At 48.5% G+C, this 21,241-nt stretch overlaps 1 protein-coding gene across 11 annotated transcripts in view; it reads right to left on the reverse strand.

Annotated features, from left to right (window-relative positions):
- Positions 1-15,340, reverse strand: part of LOC106921416 (disks large homolog 1) — a 61,134-nt gene extending 45,794 nt beyond the window's left edge. For 4 of the 11 annotated variants that reach the window (XM_014993110.2, XM_014993107.2, XM_014993106.2 and 1 more), the window contains exons 1-4: positions 14,540-15,338; positions 11,114-11,245; positions 5,488-5,651; positions 2,461-2,532 (exon numbers count right to left, since the gene is read on the reverse strand). In XM_014993110.2, coding sequence (XP_014848596.2) covers positions 2,461-2,532; positions 5,488-5,651; positions 11,114-11,245; positions 14,540-14,558 — 387 coding nt within the window. In that variant the 5' untranslated portion in view covers positions 14,559-15,338. Of the gene's footprint in view, positions 1-2,460; positions 2,533-5,487; positions 5,652-11,113; positions 11,246-14,539 lie in introns of all 11 variants that reach the window. The other 7 variants (XM_014993114.2, XM_014993113.2, XM_014993121.2 and 4 more) reach the window with 3 other exon arrangements.
- Between the last annotated feature and the right edge of the window lie 5,901 nt (positions 15,341-21,241).

Here is a 21,241-nt window from a genome sequence, read left to right on the forward strand (position 1 = left end):
TATTCCAAAGAAAATGCAGTTCAGGAGCAGCAGCGCCACTGAGGGTCACATGACTACTGAAGGCGGCAGAGTTATCAAAAATAATCAATATTTTGATATAATTGATGCTATAAAATCAGAATTCACACAAATCAAGCCATTTTATTTCCCACAGCTTCACACATCAGCACTGCAGACGCTAAGTCCCGCCCCCTTCACCTGGCCAATCAAACTCCTGCAGCTTAAGAGCTGACATCAGAAGTCTGATAGTTTTATAACTTACTATAATTTGCTCTATAAGTTCATATTGAAACAGAAACAATCTCAGGAAATAGACTTAATTTGAAATGCATCGCGATCAAAACAAAAGCCCAGCTCCACCAGACATCATCATCATCGTCATCATCATCATCCTGCTCCTCCTGGGCCGAGGCGCCGTCACTCCAAACCAGACTAGAGTTTACAAATCACTCATGTCAGACGTTTTCCTCTGGTCTGAGGAAACTAAACCATAAACATCATTTTTATATTCAGAAGAAAATGAAAGCAGCTTCACACCATCAACAGGTTACAGAACCTTCAACACGGGCCCATCAGAACCGCTCGGCTTATCAGAACCGCTCGGCTTAAATACGTTAAAACATGAAGCAGATGAGAAAATGGCCGATGTTTCCGCAGCCAGAACTGAAACCACACAAACCAGACCACCACCATGACTCCGGGTCCACCAGTACAGCTCCAGTCTGACCAGGGGACGACCAGGGGACGACCAGGGGACGACCAGGGGACGACCAGGGGACGACCAGGGGACGACCAGAGGACGACCAGGGGACGACCAGAGGACGACCAGGGGACGACCAGGGGACGACCAGGGGACGACCAGAGGACGACCAGGGGACGACCAGAGGACGACCAGGGGACGACCAGAGGACGACCAGGGGACGACCAGAGGACGACCAGGGGACGACCAGGGGACGACCAGGGGACGACCAGAGGACGGCTCCTGGAAGTCGGGGTCATCCTGAAGGAGGGTCATCCTGAAGGAGGATCGTCCTGAAGGAGGATCGTCCTGAAGGAGGATCGTCCTGAAGGAGGATCGTCCTGAAGGAGGATCATCCTGAAGGAGGGTCATCCTGAAGGAGGGTCATCCTGAAGGAGGGTCATCCTGAAGGAGGGTCATCCTGAAGGAGGATCATCCTGAAGGAGGATCATCCTGAAGGAGGGTCATCCTGAAGGAGGGTCATCCTGAAGGAGGGTCATCCTGAAGGAGGATCGTCCTGAAGGAGGATCGTCCTGAAGGAGGATCGTCCTGAAGGAGGATCATCCTGAAGGAGGGTCATCCTGAAGGAGGGTCATCCTGAAGGAGGATCATCCTGAAGGAGGGTCATCCTGAAGGAGGATCATCCTGAAGGAGGATCATCCTGACGGAGGATCATCCTGAAGGAGGATCATCCTGACGGAGGATCATCCTGAAGGAGGGTCATCCTGACCGGGTTTTCTGCAGAAGTGCCCCCCATGAGGTTTGGGACGAGCTGATGACCGCTGTTTGTTCTGAGGCACCGCCCCTTTCAGGATGTCAGCCAATCAGCTGTGAGGATCTCGTGTTTGGGTCGTCACCTCGGCCGTCTGAAACATGGCAGCCATACTGGCCCACAGCATTTTGGTTTTATGATTCTCATGCTTGTTCCTTTGTCCTTGTCCATATTCGTGACCGTTGGCCTTGTGGCCATCTTCTTGGCGACATTGTCATTGTGGTCTTTGTCTTCAGGACCATGTTGTCCTTATGACGTCCATCTTTCCGACTCGAGTCATCACAACCTTCATCTTCATGATGTTTATCTTTACGGCTTTCATTCTTATTCCTTCTCTTGATGGTCTCATGTCCACATTGCAGAGGTAGGCAGGAAGTTGGAGTGACGTCTCGAACTGAACGGACTTTGAGTCAGAGACGCTGAGACTAGAGGTCGTCTGTCCCAGACATTACGGAGGAACTGCTTCGGTAAACCGTCTTTAGCTTATTTGGGGAAAGTTTTCAAACAAACCAAACCTCCCAACATGTTTCACATCCATGATCATATATTTGGTCTTCAGGATGGGTCTCTCTGCAGGTTTTGTCCTCTTCAGAACCAGGAGCGCCCCCCTGTGGACCGGAGCTGTACTGTTCAGACCCAACAACATGAACCAGAATGAATGAAGCACAATGACCCCTGAACGCCTCACAGACCGCCTCAACGAGTCGCTGACGGTTTGACGCCACAACATCCAGAACTTTCTGTGAAACCAGAGGAGGTTCTGATCCGCTCGGACCTGGTTTCATGCCGGTCCAAACGCTGCTGTGATCAAACTACAGCGACGCACTGAGAGCCCAGAACCCTCCTCCCCCCGTCTGATGGTCCAAAGCACACGAGGACTGATGGGACATGCGGCGGAGGTGGACGACACCAACAGCCCCTCCCACCAACAGCAGAGTCCGGTTCTTACCTGGCCGTCATGGCGGGGGGACAGCTTGGCCTGCGCCAAGGTGTGCAGGATTTCGTTAAGGAGGGGGGACTCCTACGGAGGTCAGAGGTCGTTAACAGTCAGAGGAAACAGGAGACAGAGAGAGAGAGAGCATTCAATGACAACAACAAGAGCAGAGTGGGTCAGAACCTCCAGCCAGAACTCGGGCTGAAACGATTCCTGGAGTGATTCGAGTCCCTCGAAGCTTCGTTAATTTATGTTTAATCATTTAGCGCGCCGTGTTCCGGCCGGGACATTATTTGCGTTGCGCGTCGCTCTCACTTCCGCCTCTGAGTTGTTGGTGAAAGCTAAGTGTTAGCGGCATAATGTCCAATCTTCCAGTTCGGCCCGCGGGGATTTTACTGATTGGTGGTAATTTCGGGTTTTCATCGTTTTTGGGAACCAACAAACATCCTTAAATGACCGGAGCGATCCGGGAGTCCGGCAGCCTTTCTGCTCCGGAGCTGCTGGTTCAGAGCTGAGGAGGATTTCTACAGGTAGAGGCTGAACACGGCGGGCGGCTGATGCTGACCGTGGAAGAGCAGCTTTAGGACGAACCGACATTAAATTTACATCATCCCGGTCTGAACCAATGGGAGGCGGAACGTGGCTGGTAGGAGGAGCCGTAAATATCTGGTATTGGTTCCCTGGTCTACATCCTCCCCTCCACCCCAAACCCCCCAATCCAGGCCACATTTCCCGTATTGTCGGGTTTGGGGCAAGGTCAGAGTTCATCTGTGAAACTCACTGAAGATGAAGCATAGACATTTTTCATAAGAGCATTTGTGAGCCTGGTTCTTTATTATTATAATTTCAGATTTTTGTACAACTTTTTTTCAGGTTAACTTGGAGCTGTTATTTTTACCGGTTATGGTAACACTTTATTTGAAGGGGTTTGCATAAGACTGACATGACACTGATATAACACCTGTCATAAACATAAACAAGTCTTTATGAATGTTTATGACAGTTGTCATGAAGTCTCATTCAGTAAATAATGACACTTTAATGCAAAGTTGCTCTAAAATTCCATTAAAAGTGCCAATTTTGCATGATTTTGTAAATTATGACAATTTAATGCAAAGTTGGCATTTTAATGGACTTTTAAAGCAACTTTGTGTTAAAAGTGTCATTATTTACCAAATCAGACTTCGTTATGTTCTGACAGTGTCTTCAGATAAAGTGATACCCAGGTTCATTTTCTAAACTACTAAAAAGGAACTGTTAGGGAAACTCAAATACAAAAAAAGGACTGATATTGATATCTGATAGTAACACTGCTGTTATGCAACATTTACCAATATTTTATTTAATAATTTTTTTATCCAATTACTCGATTAATCGTAAGAATAATCTATAGGTTACTCGGCTACTAAAATACTCGTTTACAACAGCCGGGCCAGAACCTCCAGGCTGGACCTGAGGAGACGGACATCAGATCAGCTTTACCTTCGTCCTTCTTCTCAACCATCACCTCCATTTCATTCAACAAACCCAGACTGGTTCTGTTCTGAGTCAGTTAGCGTCCAGAACCTTCCAGAACCGAATTGGAGGAGGCGGAAACAGCAGCAGAACCGCCATCAGGTCCAGACTTACATCTCCTCCTACTTTCACCTCTGAGCTGTTCCTGTTCTAAACTGTTTTACTGTCGGCCCGTTTACAGCCGGGTCACACTGATACCGGTTCACAGGTTCTGGTTCCCCGGGTTCCCACCGACCCGCCGGGTACTGTGGAGAACCCAGCGGTTCTCCACGGTACCATAAGGAGATCTGAGACTGATCCTGAATTTCCCCTTTGTGGGACAAAATGTTCAGAGTCAGTAATCTGTTCAAAATAAAGAATCTGTTCGGATTCGTAACTATGATCAAAATGAAGAGTCTGTTCAGAGTTGATCAAAAGGAATCAGTTCAGAGTCGGGAATCTGTTCAAAATAAAAAAAATCTGTCAAAAACAAAAAATGTGTTCAAGAATAAATTGTTCAGAGTCAGGATTCTAATCAATTTGAATCTGTTCAGTCAGGAATCTGTTCAAAATTAAGAATCTGTTCAGTTCATAAATATTTCAGAAATGGGAATGTGTTCAAATGAACGATTCTGCTGCGGGTTGGGAATCAGTTCAGATTCAGAAAACTGACTGATCTGAATGTTCAGGTGGAAGAACTGAACGGAACTGAAGAAGCGAATCTCTGAATTACTTCCAGAACCCTAAAGAACTGTTCACCAGATCACCAAAAGACCCGGATCGGAACATCGGCCAGATGAATCAGAACCTCCAGCTGTGACGATTCAGATTCTCAGTGAGAAGAAAAACCTCCAGTCAAAAATCTCACCAGTGTCTTTAAATAACTCCCAGTTTTCCCAGTTTTCCCAATACTCCCAGAACTCCCAGGCCTGCTGTACACGCAGGACCAGAACAGTTTCCCTCAGAACCAGACTGGACCGGTTCTGAGGCATCAATCTGAGCCTCCTCCTGCAGACAGCAGCTGTCGGTTCTGCTGCGTTCCGACCCAACAGAACCACAGAGACCCGGTCGCATGGCGTCCTCTGCCAGATTACCCATAATCCCAGAAAATCATGTAAACATGGGATTATGTGACTGGAAGAACCCGGCCAGCCGCTTCACTGGTTCTGATGGTCGGGTTCCAGTCGGACCGCCTGTTTACAGACAGGAGCTGCTGCCACTCATCCTGTTCACCAGAACCAGAACCACAGCAGGTCCGATCTGCTCAAATCAACAGGAAGTGACCCGGTTCTGAGCCTCAGAACCAGCAGATGGAGGGGAACCGGGCCGGACCCGGTGGTTCTGTGTGTTCCTGTCACTTTAAACAGAACCAGGAGCATCAAACATGGACCCGGCTCCCCGCGGAGCGGCCGCTCGGCGCCGGTCCAGTTCTATTTAAACTCCTCTGATCTATTTTTACTGCAGCTATTTTTGCGGCGGCAGGACGGGTCCGTTCGGCTCCCAGCAAAAGACGAGCGGCGGCGGCGCCGGTTCTGGCCCGGTTCCTACCTCGATGCTGGTGCTAAGGCTGGGCAGCGTCTCGGAGGTTCCGGTCGGGCTCTGCAGGCTGGACAGGTCCCACAGGTGGAGCGGCACGCCCGGCTCCGCCCCCCGGGAAGACTCCGCCCACCGCTGGCTGTCCAGTAAGGTCACTTCGTAAAATTCCTGGATATCTGTGAGGACAGGAGAGTCCATCAGAACCGGAACCGGGTCAGAGGTTCTGCTGAACCCAGATTGTTTTAATGATGTTAACAGGAAAGGTTTATCACAAACGACAGAAACCCGAGAGGAACGAAACCGAAGAACTAAACGTTCAACAGGAAACCGCCGAGGAACTAAAGTAATAATTAATAATAATAACAATAAAATGATCATCTGGAGCAGCTTCATGTTTATAAGCCTGAAATAAATCATACAATTTTATGCAGTTTATTAGTTTATCAGCGTTTAACATGGTATTTTTCTCTGCTCCTGACAGTTTCCATGGTAACATTCCTTGGTTTTCCAGACTCAACTTCCCAGAGTTCCTGGCTTTTATGTTCAGCTTGAAATATTATCAAAACTAAAACATATTTATGGAGAATATTTCTACTGGAAACAGAGATCCACTAGAGATCCACTAGAGATCCACTGTCATTCTGACAGAAAGAAACATTTTGATTTTAACACGTTTATTTTTAATATGCCTTATGGCATCAGAGTATTAAACCGAAGAATCATTCACATTTACAGAGTAAAAACTAACCACAGAACAAAACATGATAAAAACAAACAGAGAAAAACTCAGCCAGGTTATCAGTCAATGAAAACAAAAAACTTTTATTCTATATTTAACCACCAAAGTGAACATTCATGCCTCAACTTTTCCCCTGAAATATTATTTATCTCATTTCTTCTACTAATATAAACAGAAACAAGAACTGGGAGAGTAAAGACAGAAGGAACAGGAAGGTCGACCTGAAACTTTACACAAGTTTGATTTTTCATCTTCAGGATTAGAAACATTTAATGGCCTCCAGGGGGCGGCGGTGAGCCGAGAGCGGCCTGAACATCTGAAACTTTTACCTCCTGAAGAGCTTCAGGCTTTAAGCTGACATGAATCTGACTCCATGTCTGAACCTTTAGCCCCGCCCACTCTGCAGTGCTAACGAGCCTCAACTAACGAGCCTCAACTAACGAGCTTCAACTAACGAGCTTCAACTAACGAGCACCAGCTAACGAGCTTCAACTAACGAGCTTCAACTAACGAGCACCAGCTAACGAGCTCCTGCCAACCTGCTGTCACATCCATCTGCTAATTAGAAATATGATGAAGATGATGAAGATGATGATGATGATCTTCAACCACTTTCTTCAACAACACAGACCGGTTCTGACCCACTGGAGCAGAACCTTCCTACTGGACCTCCCAACAGAACCAAGGTATCTGGAGAATCCTGGAAACCTGATTCTTCTTCATCACTGCCATGCATGATGAAGAGGACAGAACCGGGCCTGCACCAGCTGGAGGAGGCCCGGTTTGACCCGCTCCGGTATTTTTGGAGCAGCTGAGGGAAGCCCGGACCGCTGCAGATGTTTCCTCAGATCACCACTTCTGCAGCTCCTCACCGGAACCGCTGGGCCTGAACACGCCCTCTGACCAGAACCACGGCGTTTTCAGCCCGGAAACCACGGAGCGGATCTATTCCGGGCCGGAGCGGCGTGACGAAGCCAGAATTTATCACCAGCTGCTGCGTTCCTGAGGGCTTTTACGGCCCGCCGTGTTCCAGAGCGGTTCTGTTCTATCAATAGAACCGGCACCGGCTCCGTTTTACTGCCTGAGGATCAGCGTTACTCACATCCTCCAAACCCGACCCACCAGTCAGAACCGGACCAGCAGAGTCAGCAGAGCACCTCCAGAACCAAGGCCCGGCCGATCTCAGGGAAGTTCTGCAGAACGCCTGAACTTTGACCTTTAGGTTCTGAGCAGCTCCTCGTAACCACCAGGGTTCTGGTTCCGGATGGAACTGTGTGAAACTCCTGAGCAGTTTCATCTTTCAGGAGCTTCAGTCGGACGTCAGCGGAGACGATTCCCCTGGAGACCCGATTTATCTCCTCCACAAAGACCAGGAGGTTCTGCCCGACCCGGGTCACGGTGTCACGGTGGGTCTGCCCGACCCGGGTTCCAGCAGCAGGGAGACAGAACCATGCAGTTCTCCACAGCGCCACCTTCAGGGACCCGACAGTAACGGCTGGAATGAGATGAACGAGTTGCAGGCTGAGGAGAACATGGAGGGTAGACCCGGTTCCCTCAGAGGAACCGGGCCTTAAGCAGAACCGGGTCACTGTTCAGGTCTGGGTCACTGAGTAATGAGGAACCGAACCTGAAGCGGAACCGGGTCGGGAGGAACTGAGACTCGGATCAGGAAGTGAAACCGACTCAATGTTGGGAAACCAGAGAACAGATGAACCAACGTCTCCGAGTTCAACTGAACGGATCAGCACCAGAACACCGGCTGCCGGGTCGGAACCGGCCGAAGGGTCAGAACCAGCCGCTGGGTCAGAACCGGCCGAAGGGTCAGAACCTGGACCTGGTGAAACTGCAGGGTCTTTGGGTCGGACTCCTGACGGCATTAGTTCTCCCACAGCGACCCGGTCTCAGGGCATCTCTGCCGTTCTACTGGACTGAAAGGTTCCGACCCAGTAGAACCGCCACCACCTGGAGCCGTTCTGGGCCAAACTGTGGAAATGTTGAGAAACATGAGTGTTTCTGTTTGGACCATCTGTTACCAGGAACCGGGCCAGCGGAGCTGCTGGTGGGGGATTACTGGCTGGAGGTAATCATCATGTCCACAGAGGGATTACACCGGGCCCAGCCCGGCCCGGCCCGGCCCGGCCCGCCGCAGGCAGCGGGGGGATTGGACACCGAAGCAGAAAATTAATTTTCAATAAACAGGCCTGGAAGACGGGTCGGGGCAGAACCAGGAGGTTCCTGAAGGAACCAATCAGAGATGGGCTGAGTGGTCCAGTCTGGGTGGTTCTGGTTGGTTCTGGTGTGAGACCAGCAGAACCACCCACATTACAGGTTGCCTTTATGCAGTTGATGTGGTTCTGTTGGTGTTGGTTCAGGGTCTGCTGGAGGAATCCGGACCAGGTGTGGCTCGGTCTCCAGGCCAACAGAACCAGAACAGAACCGGGTCCAAGCAGAAGGTTCTGGCTTAAAACCAGGTGAGCAGGTCCAATCATCCAGGAGAAGCTCCGTATCTGACGGGAGGTCCCGACCCGTCACCGTGGTAACCGTGGTAACCTCATAGGAAGGCGCCGTCCAGACGGGTCAGGATCAGGTTCTTCATCCCGTCCAATAATCACATTAGTAAATTAATTTGATTAAAGTTCAGCGGATTGAAGCTCCAGAGTTTAATCTGACAAACGGACCTGATGAGTTCAGAGAACTGAGCTCATTAGAATCAGAACCACCACGGATCGGCCCGGTTGGGTCCGACACAGAACCTCCAGGATTCTGGGATTTTTAACTCAATTCGTTCTGTCAGGGAGGAGAGAGAGAGAGAGGGGCGAGAGAGAGAGAGGTGGGAGAGAGGGAGGGGGAGAGACAGAGAGAGAGGGGCGAGAGAGAGAGAGAGGTGGGAGAGAGAGAGGGGCGAGAGAGAGAGGGGGAGAGAGAGAGAGGGGCGCGAGAGAGAGAGGGGAGAGAGAGGGGCGCGAGAGAGAGAGGGAGAGAGAGGGGAGAGAGAGAGGGGGGAGAGAGAGAGAGAGAGGGGCAAGAGAGAGAGGTGGGAGAGAGGGAGGGGGAGAGACAGAGAGAGAGGGGCGAGAGAGAGAGAGAGGTGGGAGAGAGAGAGGGGCGAGAGAGAGAGGGGGAGAGAGAGAGAGGGGCGCGAGAGAGAGGGGAGAGAGAGAGGGGGGAGAGAGAGAGGGGCAGAGAGAGAGGGGCAAGAGAGAGAGGGGGAGAGAGAGAGAGAGAGAGAGGGGCGAGAGAGAGAGAGGGGCGAGAGAGAGAGAGGGGCGAGAGAGAGAGGGGAGAGAGAGACGGGAGAGAGAGAGGGGAAAGAGAGAGGGGAGAGAGAGAGAGGGGGGAGAGAGAGAGAATGGCGAGAGAGAGAGGTGGGAGAGAGAGAGGGGAAGAGAGAGAGAGGGGCGAGAGAGAGAGGGGCAAGAGAGAGAGAGAGGGGCGAGAGAGAGAGAGAGAGGGCGAGAGAGAGAGGGGCGAGAGAGAGAGAGAGGGGGGAGAAAGAGATGGATGGATGGATGTTCTAGAACTGACTGCTTGATGCAGAATCTGGATCAGAACCAGAACCAGGATCCCAGAACACACGTTACAGATCCAGAACCGGTCCTTCGTATCGCTGCCATGGTTTAAAGTTCAGTGAGAATTCCAGAGAAAGTCCTGCTGCACACTGCCAGCCAGCTGGCCCAAAGCAGGCTCCAGAACCGTCCTCTCCCTTAGCAGAACCAAGCAGCAGCTTCCCGGGTCGGAACCGGAGGTCCAGAGGGTCAGGAAACAGTTTAGCTGTCCTAACTGGAGCTGCTGGACTCTGAGCTGCCGGCCCAACAGAACCTGAGCAGAACCCGACTCGGTTCTTCAGAGGTTTTATGATTTTTGACCCGGTAACGGCCTGAACCGGGTCAGAGGAAACGGTTTGGTCACCGTGTTTCCTCTCATCTTCTGCAGGATGGGCGGGCAGAGGTCCAAACGGGCCGGTTCTGCTGGCTCGGCCCGGATCGGTACACCAAAATGATCCGACGGTTCTGTTAATGTCAGTTCTGGTTCATCAGCAGAACCCTGCAGATCGGATCAGAACCTTCCGGGTACCAGTGACAGTCCAAACTCAGCAGAACCTCCCAGGTTCTACTGGTCCTCCAGCTCTGGTTCTGGTTCTGCTTCACTCTCCTGCAGGAACAGAACCGGTTCTGGAACCGACCCGTCCTGGTTCTGAGACAGAAACGGACCCGACCCACAGAACCAGAGTCAGAACAAATGTACTAAACTCCAGGAACCCGGTGTGGTTCCGGCCCGGTTCAGAGTTTCCCTCCAACCGGGTTCATTAAAAACACACAGGAGGGGTCCGGAGTTCTGAATGAGGTTCTGTCAGCTGCTCGGTTCCGGTCGGCATGCGGGTCACATCCAGCCTTTCAACCCGGCCGAGGGATCAGAACCGGGACAGAGCTCAGAGCCCGGCCCGGTTCGTGTTCTGACTGACAAAACCGACCCGATCAGAACAAAAGGTCCGACTCGGACAGGCCAAGAAAGAACCTGGCACCGGACCGGACCGTTACAACCCGGTTCAGGTTCTCAAGGTTCATTCTGTCTGGAAAACCCTGTGACCCGATCAGAACCGATCAGAACTGATCAGAACCGATCAGAACTGGGTCAGAACGGATCAGAACCGGATCAGAACGGACCAGAGTAGGGTCAGAACCGGATCAGAACGGATCAGAACCGGATCAGAACGGACCAGAGTAGGGTCAGAACCGGATCAGAACGGATCAGAACCGGATCAGAACGGATCAGAATTGGATCAGAACCGATCAGAGCCGGGTCAGAACGGATCAGAACCCATCAGAGCCGGGTCAGAACCCATCAGAACGGATCAGAACCGATCAGAGCAGGGTCAGAACCAATCAGAACCGGGTTTACCTATGAGAGCCTGGAACAGGTTGCTCTGGAAGATGTCGATGACTCTCTGGATGGAGAGCCGGAGCTGCCGGTCCTCCGTGTGGTTCAGCTTGTTCCGGTACTCCTCCAGGAGCAGCAGGGCCCGCTGGGCGTCTGGGGGGGTTCGGATCAGAACCGGGGGGAGGAGGGGAGGAAGAGGAAGGACAGTTAAACTCTTCATCACATCAGCTGCAGCCTGATGCTGCAGATGCCAGCAGCTCCTCTGCAGCATCAGGAAACTCACTGAGACACAAACCGACAGAACGGATCAGAACCGGACTGGAACCGGATCAGAACCAGATCAGAACCGGACTGGAACTGGATCAGAACCACCTCTGGTGTTTTGATCGAAACTAAACCTTTTGGAAGGAGAATTTTGTTTATAATTTATTTGTTGTTTTGTTTATTTTTTGGATATTTAAAATGTTTTCCAGTTCCAGAGTTAAATGTTGGAATTTAAAGTTTATTGATCTTTACTATGTGTATATATTATATTATTACCGTTATATTACTGGAAAATGGTCTCAAAACATCCGTATTGTCTCTTATCACAATAACTTCAGATTTAGTTATCAGTTCTCCTCCGATGGATCTTGACGTGATTCTGACTGAAACCCGGAAGACGAGCTGGACTTAACGATTCGGATCGATGCGATGTTCGGAAAACTAAACCTTCATGAGATCCAGCTGGTTTATTCAGGGTCTAAATCTGCTGCAGAAATCCATCAAGTGATTCCCTGAAACGTTCCGGATCAGAACCGATGATTCGTCCAGATGGATTCTAATCTAAAACCAAACTGGTTTATCATGTCCTGGTCTTCATTCCAGACTCTAAACTGGAGTGTTTTTTCAAATCCAGATAAAATCTTCGACCTGATCTGGTTCTGGAAGCCGGTTGAACAGAACCAGGCCCGGCTCAGGATGATCTGGAGCTGATCCAGAGGTTCAACCCAATCCAACCCAGATTCATCACTTCAGGAAAAAATAATCCAGGAAGCAAAAAAATGCCAGGAATCTGCCCGAAGAGCAAACCCACCCGGTTTGGAAAACCTCAGGGTCCGAGCGGAACCAGAAGTTCTGGATCTGAACGTTCAGACCAAGAAAGAGGTTCATCCCAGAAAATCTGATCATTGCATTATTACTGAAAGATGCATTCAACTCATTTTACTTCATTTTTATCACAGCCTGGATTTTCTATCAAGCTTTTTAATGGAACGAGGTTGAGTTTGGGGCCAAAGTAACTTTTATAATGATTGTGTTAATAAATATTTTACATTTCCAGTAACCAAGGCTGGTCTCCCACCCTGCGCTGAGCTCTAACAGCCCATAATTTCCTGTTAGCTGGAAAATCTGCAGCACTTTAGATTTTGAGCCTAAACTATCTTTACTTTCTGATTTTCTCTCCAATAACGGATGAAAACAGCGGAGCTGCTGACCAGCCTGCGGCGTCACTGGCCGCCGCTCCTGGAAACATTCCGGGTTTTTCAATTAATAAACTAAAACTACGAGGAACCATTACAGCTTATATTGCGAAAGAATGTTTTAAAGAGTTTTTCGGTAAAGATACCTCAAGTTAAAGGAGCTTTATGAGGACGCGGTAAATATTTTATTGATATTCCGGTTTATTTTTAGTTCCCACAAGGTGCCCCATTTAGAAGTTGGTTAGCAGCTGAAGCTAAGAGGCTAGCTGGGTTTTAACTTCACCTGGCGCGGTTCGGCTGGGCTCAGCAGGGCCGAACTGAGCCGTGTTTAGCACCTTTAGCCCAGGTTCCACCCGGGTTCGTGTAGCTCTGCATTTCTGGGTGTTTTATGTGTTTCTACTCAGCTGCAGTTGGAGTTTTTCCTCCTCGGCAGGTTAGCGCACACCGCGCTGAAGTTGGCCTCTGACTGAGAGCACCTGTAAAGGGCTAGTCCATAGTTTTTAAAGGCGATCAGCTCTGGTTCGCAGACGGCTCCTATCTGGAGTAAATTATTACAGACTACAGAGAGATTCAGAAAGCACAGTTTAGTTATCAGAAAATTTATTTTAATTCTGGTTGTAAAAGTTTTTATACAATTATGATTAGACTGGATGGAGCTTAAGAACTGGACACGGATTAGATTAATGTATATGATTATTTGTTGCGTGACAGATTATATATATATAGAGAGAGAGTCATGGAGATTATGGAAGCAGAAAACATTATTGTATCACAAAATATAAAGAGTACTTTAAGAGCCTGGAGTCAGATTAGAATCACTTGAATTTAAAACTGATTTCAGTTCAAAGTAAACCTGACTTTATTTTACACACAGTTTTGCCTATTTTTGCTTTTGTGTGGAAAAAAGAAAATCAGAAAATGTAATTTTTAACTTTTTGTTTTGTTTAATTAGAGCAGAAAATTTCAGTCTAACCTAAAGGTTGAACTGTTGGACCCTGGTGGAAACAGAAAGAAAAACTGAGATGAGAATAAACTAAAAGTAAACATTTTTAAACAAATTTGCCTTTAAGTTGTTAAAATATGAAAGGAGCCCAAATCAAACCATCTCAGAGATTCGACTGTAATTTTCTAACTTTCAGGGTCAATTCTGATGTTTAGCAGCAGTTATTAGTTATTATTATTGATGAGATTCAATCACAGAAAAACTCCAAAAAGCTTCTTTAATCAGCTGATCTGGTGCCACCTAGGATGCATTCCCAAACCCAGAACCTCTCTGACCGTTCCCCACCACCGCTTCACATCTACTCCCCAATTCGACTGGAGCCCCTTCCCACAAAGATGAGTTCCTGCCAACACCTGAGGACATTACAGAAATCCCACCAAGAGAGCAGGAAGGTGCTTTTTATATTTACTGGGAAAAGTACTACATCTATGGAGGGCCAGAAGGGACAAAACTAAACTCCACTATTTAGAAAATCATGGTGGTCATTGCAAATGGAAGATTTTTATGAGCTTTCCCATAATGACAATTCTAAGTTACAGTTAGCAGACAAATCGTAGAACTCATTGTAAAACTAGAGGAAATCAACAAATCTGTATAAGCTCCGCCCCATGATTTTGATGGGCGATTTTTACAGGTAAAATAATAAATTAAGTATTTAATTATTTTATGTTACATTTAGTTAATGGTTTAAATTTGTGTTTTCTTTGTTGTTTTTTCATTTCGGCCCTCCGTATGTTTCAATATGAAAAATGTTCACATTAAGATGCATTAAAATAATCAATAAAAAGGCTAAATAAACTCTATGACGCTGTTTCCACACTTAAACACTACAGATTCATATTTTACAGTGTAGACCTCAGAAGTTCAGAGTTCTTAAAACCTGCGGAACAGCCCTTTATTCCAGCTGCGATTGTGACACCAACTTCAGCCCCTTTTAGCCGTTAGCTTTCAGTCTGTTAGTCTGAAGAAGTGAAAGCGGCTTACCTTTCTTTCTAACGGGCATGTTCTGACTCGGCTCGGTTCAGTTAGGAGCTCAGAACCACACACACACTTCCCGCACAGAGCAGCTTTCCAGTGGTTTTCCCCCCGTAAAATCCAAGAAAATCCAATTAAAATCCCTCCACGACGACACCAAGTTCCACACCGAGCAAACTTCCTGACCCGTCCAAGAAACACCCCAGAACTGAACCGGTCCTGAACCGGGACAGAACCACGCAGAAAACTTAGAATCCAGAGGGGGGGAGGGGAGCTCCGGGGAGTACCCGACTCTCCGAGCTACACTTCCCCGCCTCAGAGGCTCCTCCGGCCGGCCAGCAGCGCTCAGGCTGGCCGCTGCTCGGCTCTGGACTGGAAGTAAAGTGGAAATCTGTTTTCCAGCAGCTGGGATCCGGGATCTGCTCTGCGGCAAAGTCCGCGTTAAACACACCCAGTTTGAGGGCAGGCAGGGAGCCAGGCAGGAGGAGCTGCCCGCCGCTGCAGCTGCTGCTCCGGCTGCAGAGGAGGAGACCGAGCCGCTCCGGAGCTCCGCACCTCCTTCCAGAAAACCCGGGACAAACTTCCAGCCTAGAGGAGGCACTCCTAACTCTGTCCCACCGCCTAATCCCGCACCGGCCCGCACACTTCAGAGCCCTGGAAGCCGCAGCCTGAGAGCTGCATGCGTGTCCCACTCCCCGAGTGGACGAGTCCTCCTGGTTGCTCCTTCCCACTCCTCCTGCTCCTCTCCCTGCAGCCTTCCAGGTCTCACAAATCCCAAACTTTCCTCCAAAATGGCGTCTGACAGAGCTGCAAACGTAAACCATGTGATTCCTGAATCCCTCCCTCCAACCTGGCGCCCAATCATGCAGCTCACCTACAGGAGCAGGAGGAAGAGGAGGAGGAAGAGCAGCAGCAAGAGGAGGAGGAGGAAAAGTTTGGATGAGGAGAAACAGGAGAAACAAAACAGGAGGAAAAAAGGAAAACCGGAAAACTGAACAAGAATCAGGAGATAAAACCAGAACCGGTTGTTCAGTCAACCAGAACCCAGACTTCCTGGTTCTGATCATTTTTAAAGCAACCAGTCTGGTCCAGAATCCTGGTCCTCCTGATCCAGCAGAACCTGGACGGGTCCGGCTCTAGTCCAGGTTCTGTCGTTTGATGAGAATGAATTAGAATAAAAAGGATGGATGGATGGATGGATGGATGGATGGATGGATGGATGGATGGATGGATGGATGGATGGATGGATGAACAAATGGATGGATGGATGGATGGATGGATGAACAGATGAATGAATGAACAGATGGATGGATGAACAGATGGATGGATGGACGGATGGATGGATGGATGGATGGATGGATGGATGGATGGATGGATGGATGGATGGATGGATGGATGGATGGATGGATGGATGAACAGATGGATGGATGGATGAACAGATGGATGGATGGATGGATGGATGGATGGATGGATGGATGGATGGATGGATGAACAGATGAATGAATGAACAGATGGATGGATGAACAGATGGATGGATGGACGGATGGATGGATGGATGGATGGATGGATGGATGGATGGATGGATGGATGGATGGATGGATGGATGGATGGATGGATGAACAGATGGATGGATGGATGGATGGATGGATGGATGGATGGATGGATGAACAGATGGATGGATGGATGGATGGATGGATGAACAGATGGATGGATGGATGGATGGATGGATGGATGGATGGATGGATGGATGGATGGATGGATGAACAGATGAATGAATGAACAGATGGATGGATGAACAGATGGATGGATGGACGGATGGATGGATGGATGGATGGATGGATGGATGGATGGATGGATGGATGGATGGATGGATGGATGGATGGATGAACAGATGGATGGATGGATGGATGGATGGATGGATGGATGGACGGATTGCTCTGATGGTTCTGCTTGGTTCTGTTCTGGCTCTGCCCAATGAGACAGTCCTGGCTCCACCGTCTCCATGGTAACAGTTTTTTATTGGCTGTTGCAGCTTGGAGACTTCCTGCTGTTTTCATTCCTGAAGTTCTGGCCCAACAGAACCACCTTTGAGTCACCTTTAAACAGATCCGGTTCTGCCAGAACCCAGCTGGTGCGGTCCATCAGAGCCTTCCTGATTTCAATTCTTCTTCTGTGGTTCTGTTTTTACTCTGATGTCTAACAGGAACCACTGGACCAACTGGATACGACCGGTACCGCTCAGCTTATTGTCTTCTATTCTAATTAAAATCATTCATCACTGATAGTTTGTTGCTGGTTTTGGGTCAGAACTTTTCCCGGGTTTCTGTATAAATTGAAGAATCAGTGACATGATGGTTCTGGTCAGAACTCGGACCGTTCATGAGCTTTTCAGGCTTTATGGGAGATTCTCCCTCAGATGTGACCGTCAGGCGCCGAAGGACCTGAACCACTGGAGCCAGTGACCCGGTTCTGGACTGGAGCCAGTGACCCGGTTCTGGACTGGAGCCAGTGACCCGGTTCTGGACTGGAGCCAGTGACCCGGTTCTGGACCGAAGCTGAGTGGAGAAGGTCCAGAGAAGAACCTGGAGGAGTTTCAGAAAGTCTCCATAGCAACGAGACAATATGGATGAATTTGTGTTTCCGTGTTCAGAACTTCAGGTCCAACCTGATCATGTGACCTGTTGACTGACGGGTCAAAAGGTTAAAGGTCACTCTGCCGCATCAGGCTTGAGCTCCTAAACGGTGAGGTCAGAGGTCGAGCTGTTCAATGACAGATGAAGCTGCCTCCTCTTCCTCTCTCTGTAGCTCCGTGTCTCTGATGTGAGGCACTCGGTGAACTCGGAGCTCCGGCCCGATGAGGTGAGGACAGGAGGCCTCCTTTATTTTTAGACCTTCATGTTTAATGGATGGACCCGCCTCCTCCTCGGCGCCGCCTCGTCGCCGTGGAAACCTGCAGGAAGTAGAGAGGAGCTGTCACGCCATCCGGCTGCTGATGGAGGCGAGTCAGACCTGGAGGGGAGGATCCGAGTCACCAAAGCACCTGAGGAAGGGATGATCTGAGTGGGCCTGGAGTCCCAGTCGGTTCTGAACTGAACCAGCCTAGTCAGACCTGAATAGGATGGAAAAAATGAAACGACTCAGACCAAGACATGGACAGATTATCCAAGTCAGACCTTGATGACATAAACAGAATCGTCCACGTCTGACTTGGATGGGAAGGAAGGATGAAACCAGTCAGATCTGGATGTGAGTCCGGACCTGGAGTCCGAGTCAGACCTGGATGGGATCATCCAAGTCATCTTAGACGGAGGGTGAAACGAGTCGGACCTCGATGGCATGGGCAGAATCATCCACGTCGGACCGGTACAGGATGAAAAACTGATCCAAGCATCCGCTGGAAACTTTTATTTGATTTAGATTTTTTGCTTTAGTCCTGATTGTTTTTACAGTGTCTTATGGTTCTGGGTGAAAAGTTCCTCCGAGTCCAGCAGGTCCGGTCTGGACCAGCAGCTTCTCAGCTTCTTCTTTGTGGCTTTTTGAAATTCTGCAGGTCTCAGTAGAACTTTGGGCTGATTTCTGCTGATGATTGTTCCCAAACTGTTCAGGTTTATTTCGGGTTTGTTCGGATGGTTTTGACCTTCTTGTATTTTTGTTTATCTGAATTGTATCCCAGTTTTTTCTGGATTCTGTTTATTCGACATCCTGGCCTCACGGTTTAACGGCGTGAAATCAGGTCAGATTCTCCTCTTCACTCGTTCATGTTTCTGTTTACAAGTCAACACAAACCGGTGCTGAGAAAAGTGTTGATCCATTTTAGACTCGTTAGACACAAAAACGAAACTTCAGGTGATTTGACCAGGACTTTATGTGAGAGGAGGAGAAAATCCTTCCTGTTTTTCCTGAAAAATAAATCAATCAGTTCAGTTTAAATCAGAGGAAATAAAATTCAAGTTGAGAAATTTGGATTTAAAACTGTATTTATGAACAGGTGGAGAAATAAAAATCTGTTATTAAGACTCAGATGAGCAGAGATGAAAGGACCATTTCCTGCTCAGTTCATCAGAACCAGCTGATCAGAACCGGGTCAGAACTCTGAAGCTCCTCCTGCAGTCATGATGCAGCTGCCTGAATATTAAATGGACCTGAAGCTCAGCTGCAGCAGAACCGGGCCGGTTCTGCTGCAGCTCGCTCTGAGCAGCTCGGGTTTATCCGCCCCTCTGCTGCGGTTCTGGCCCGGCTGGATGTGATTACTGCTCATGTCAGATTTCATCGGATCGGGACAACATGCTCATCATTAATCTACAGCTCAAATCTGGTTCTTGGCAGCCGGAACCAGAAACACACACGGGCCGGGATAAACGGACAGGCGCCCAGCTCTGGCTCCAGCATCACGTCTGCATCGCCTCGCTGGCCGTCGCCATGGTTACAGGCAGGCCTGCAGCCCCGGAGCATGCAGGTTACAGCTTCAGCTCAACACACCGGATGACCGTCATGTCGAATGGTTCCGGTCCAAACGGGTCGGACCACAATATCTAAATGTTCTGATTGTTGCAGATTTTCATGAAGTTGGTTCAGGAAAGAAACTCTGAAGTTTCCAGTCGTGAAGACGAGCCGAACAGGAAGGTTTCCTCCATGTTTGTTGATATTTCAGTATTTATTTGTGGAATTTGTAGTTTTTCTTGATTTCCTGTTTGGCGGCTGTGTGAAAAGCTCAGCCTGTGGTTGTTAACTGGGATGAAGCTGCTGTGGGTAAAGATGCTGCCTTCAGTGAGAAGGTTCTGGGTTTGATCCCTGCGTCTCTTCCTGGGTACTCCAGCTTCCTCCCACAGCTCAAAAACATGACAAGTCTTTGATTCCTGTGGAACCAGCCTCATAGTTTTTATATTTATTTATTTGACTTTTATTATCTATAAAGCTGTAATTCCCGACAGATGTTTGAAATCCTCTTCAGTAAAACCTGCTGCTGAAGTCGTGTTCATGAAGTTTTGTTCAGCTTGTTAAAGGTGTGCGAACAGCCGACTGCAGCCTCCCTCCTCCGGACCAAGCATGTGGCGACAGTACACAGGAAAAGCTCCGTTTTCACAGGCAGAACCAGAACCCGGCCCGGTCACCGTTTCAGCCATGCTGTTTTTGTCGCTCATTTTGAGGTGAAGTGACTCAGAGTCCAGCGGGTCGGTTCTGTACGGAAAGTTTTTATGGATAAAGTTGATTCAAGCTGACAGAAACGGGTCTCCAGCTGCAGCTTTGGTTCTGCTGGTTCTGGAGGACATTGGGCTCGTTGAGCTGGAGAAGCTGCAGGAATGGTTCTGGTTCACATTGTCACTGTATCAGTTTTAACAATCCGGTCCAATCTGACCCGGAGAACTACGATCCGATCCGGTTGAATGGACTACAGAGGGATCCGGATCAGCGGTTCTGGACAGAACTGGGTCTCAGATGGAGCAGCAGTCTGAACATACGATCAGCTGTTTCTGCTCCAGTGGGTTAACAATGCAGCATGTGAAGCGCAGCGGTACCAGAGCGGTACCAGAGTGTGACGGGTCCGACCTCCCAACAGAGGTTCCAGTTTCTGTGAAACAATCGGATCCTCTGTCATTCCGCCCTGCTGCAGCTTCAGCAGCACAATGTTTCTGGGTCCTTCCAGAACCTGAAAGAGTTCACCTGAAGGCTCGGGTTCTGGAGGTCCGCTTTAGAGAAGCTGGTTCTGGAACAATGAGGCTGAGGGAGCAGCAGCTGCGTGCCGAGGATTTCCAGGCTGATTGTGATCCGTCAGCGCAGGATAAGGAGGATTAACACTTCTTATGTCATCCTCTGTTCATTCCTCCATGTGTGCTGGAGGTCAGAGGTCACCAACCAGTCTGGGTGAAGGCGTTACGTAACTGGGGAGGTTCGGAACAACATTGTGTTTTTATGTTTTACATCATAATACATGTAGAAAACCCAACCGATGGCTCCTCTTCTTTAGATCATGACTTGTTATTGCCAGAGATCATTAATGGCTGATGGTTAATTAATTCACATTAATTCATATAAACCTGTTATACAAACTGCAGCTACGCACCTGAACCAGCAGAGGGAGCCAAACACCAGAAAACGTTATGCACTGTTTTCAAAGCTGAACATGAATGAAATGTTAAGAATAACCTTAATAAATATTCACTTTGTTTAAGAATAAAAAATTAACATATCAATAAATTAATATTTTGCCCAGATGTTTGATATTTTTCTGGTAAAAGCTCCTAAAACACGTTGAGCTCCTCGACTGTCAGTGATTTATCCAGAGGAAGTCCAAACATTACTGAACCACCAGTTCAAATGTGGATTTATTATAATAAACTCAGATCAGACCACAGATCAGTGAACACCCATCTAGATTAATGAACAAATGAATTCATCCCATAAAAAAAACAAATTAAAAAATTAATTTCTGTTGCAGAAATGATCTGTGATGTGTGCAGCGTACAGCATAACACAGTGGTTTTACTTTTAGCTACAGAAGAACCATGAACTTTGACCTCCTGGCAGATGTCATCATCAAGAGAAGTAGTCTCATCCTATGAAGACTTAAACTGATGGCGCCCTCTGCTGGACATCATAGCAAAATACAACAAACACAAATAATTCCCTCCAATCTGCTGTCCTCTTTAAGTTCAAAGTTTTTGTCTATCCATTGTGCCACAAGGCTAAGCTAACGGGGCTCCACTTCACATC

The sequence above is a fragment of the Poecilia mexicana genome, unplaced genomic scaffold (genome assembly GCF_051168715.1).
Source record: "Poecilia mexicana isolate PSO_F unplaced genomic scaffold, ASM5116871v1 scaffold_17, whole genome shotgun sequence".
NCBI lineage: Eukaryota > Metazoa > Chordata > Actinopteri > Cyprinodontiformes > Poeciliidae > Poecilia > Poecilia mexicana.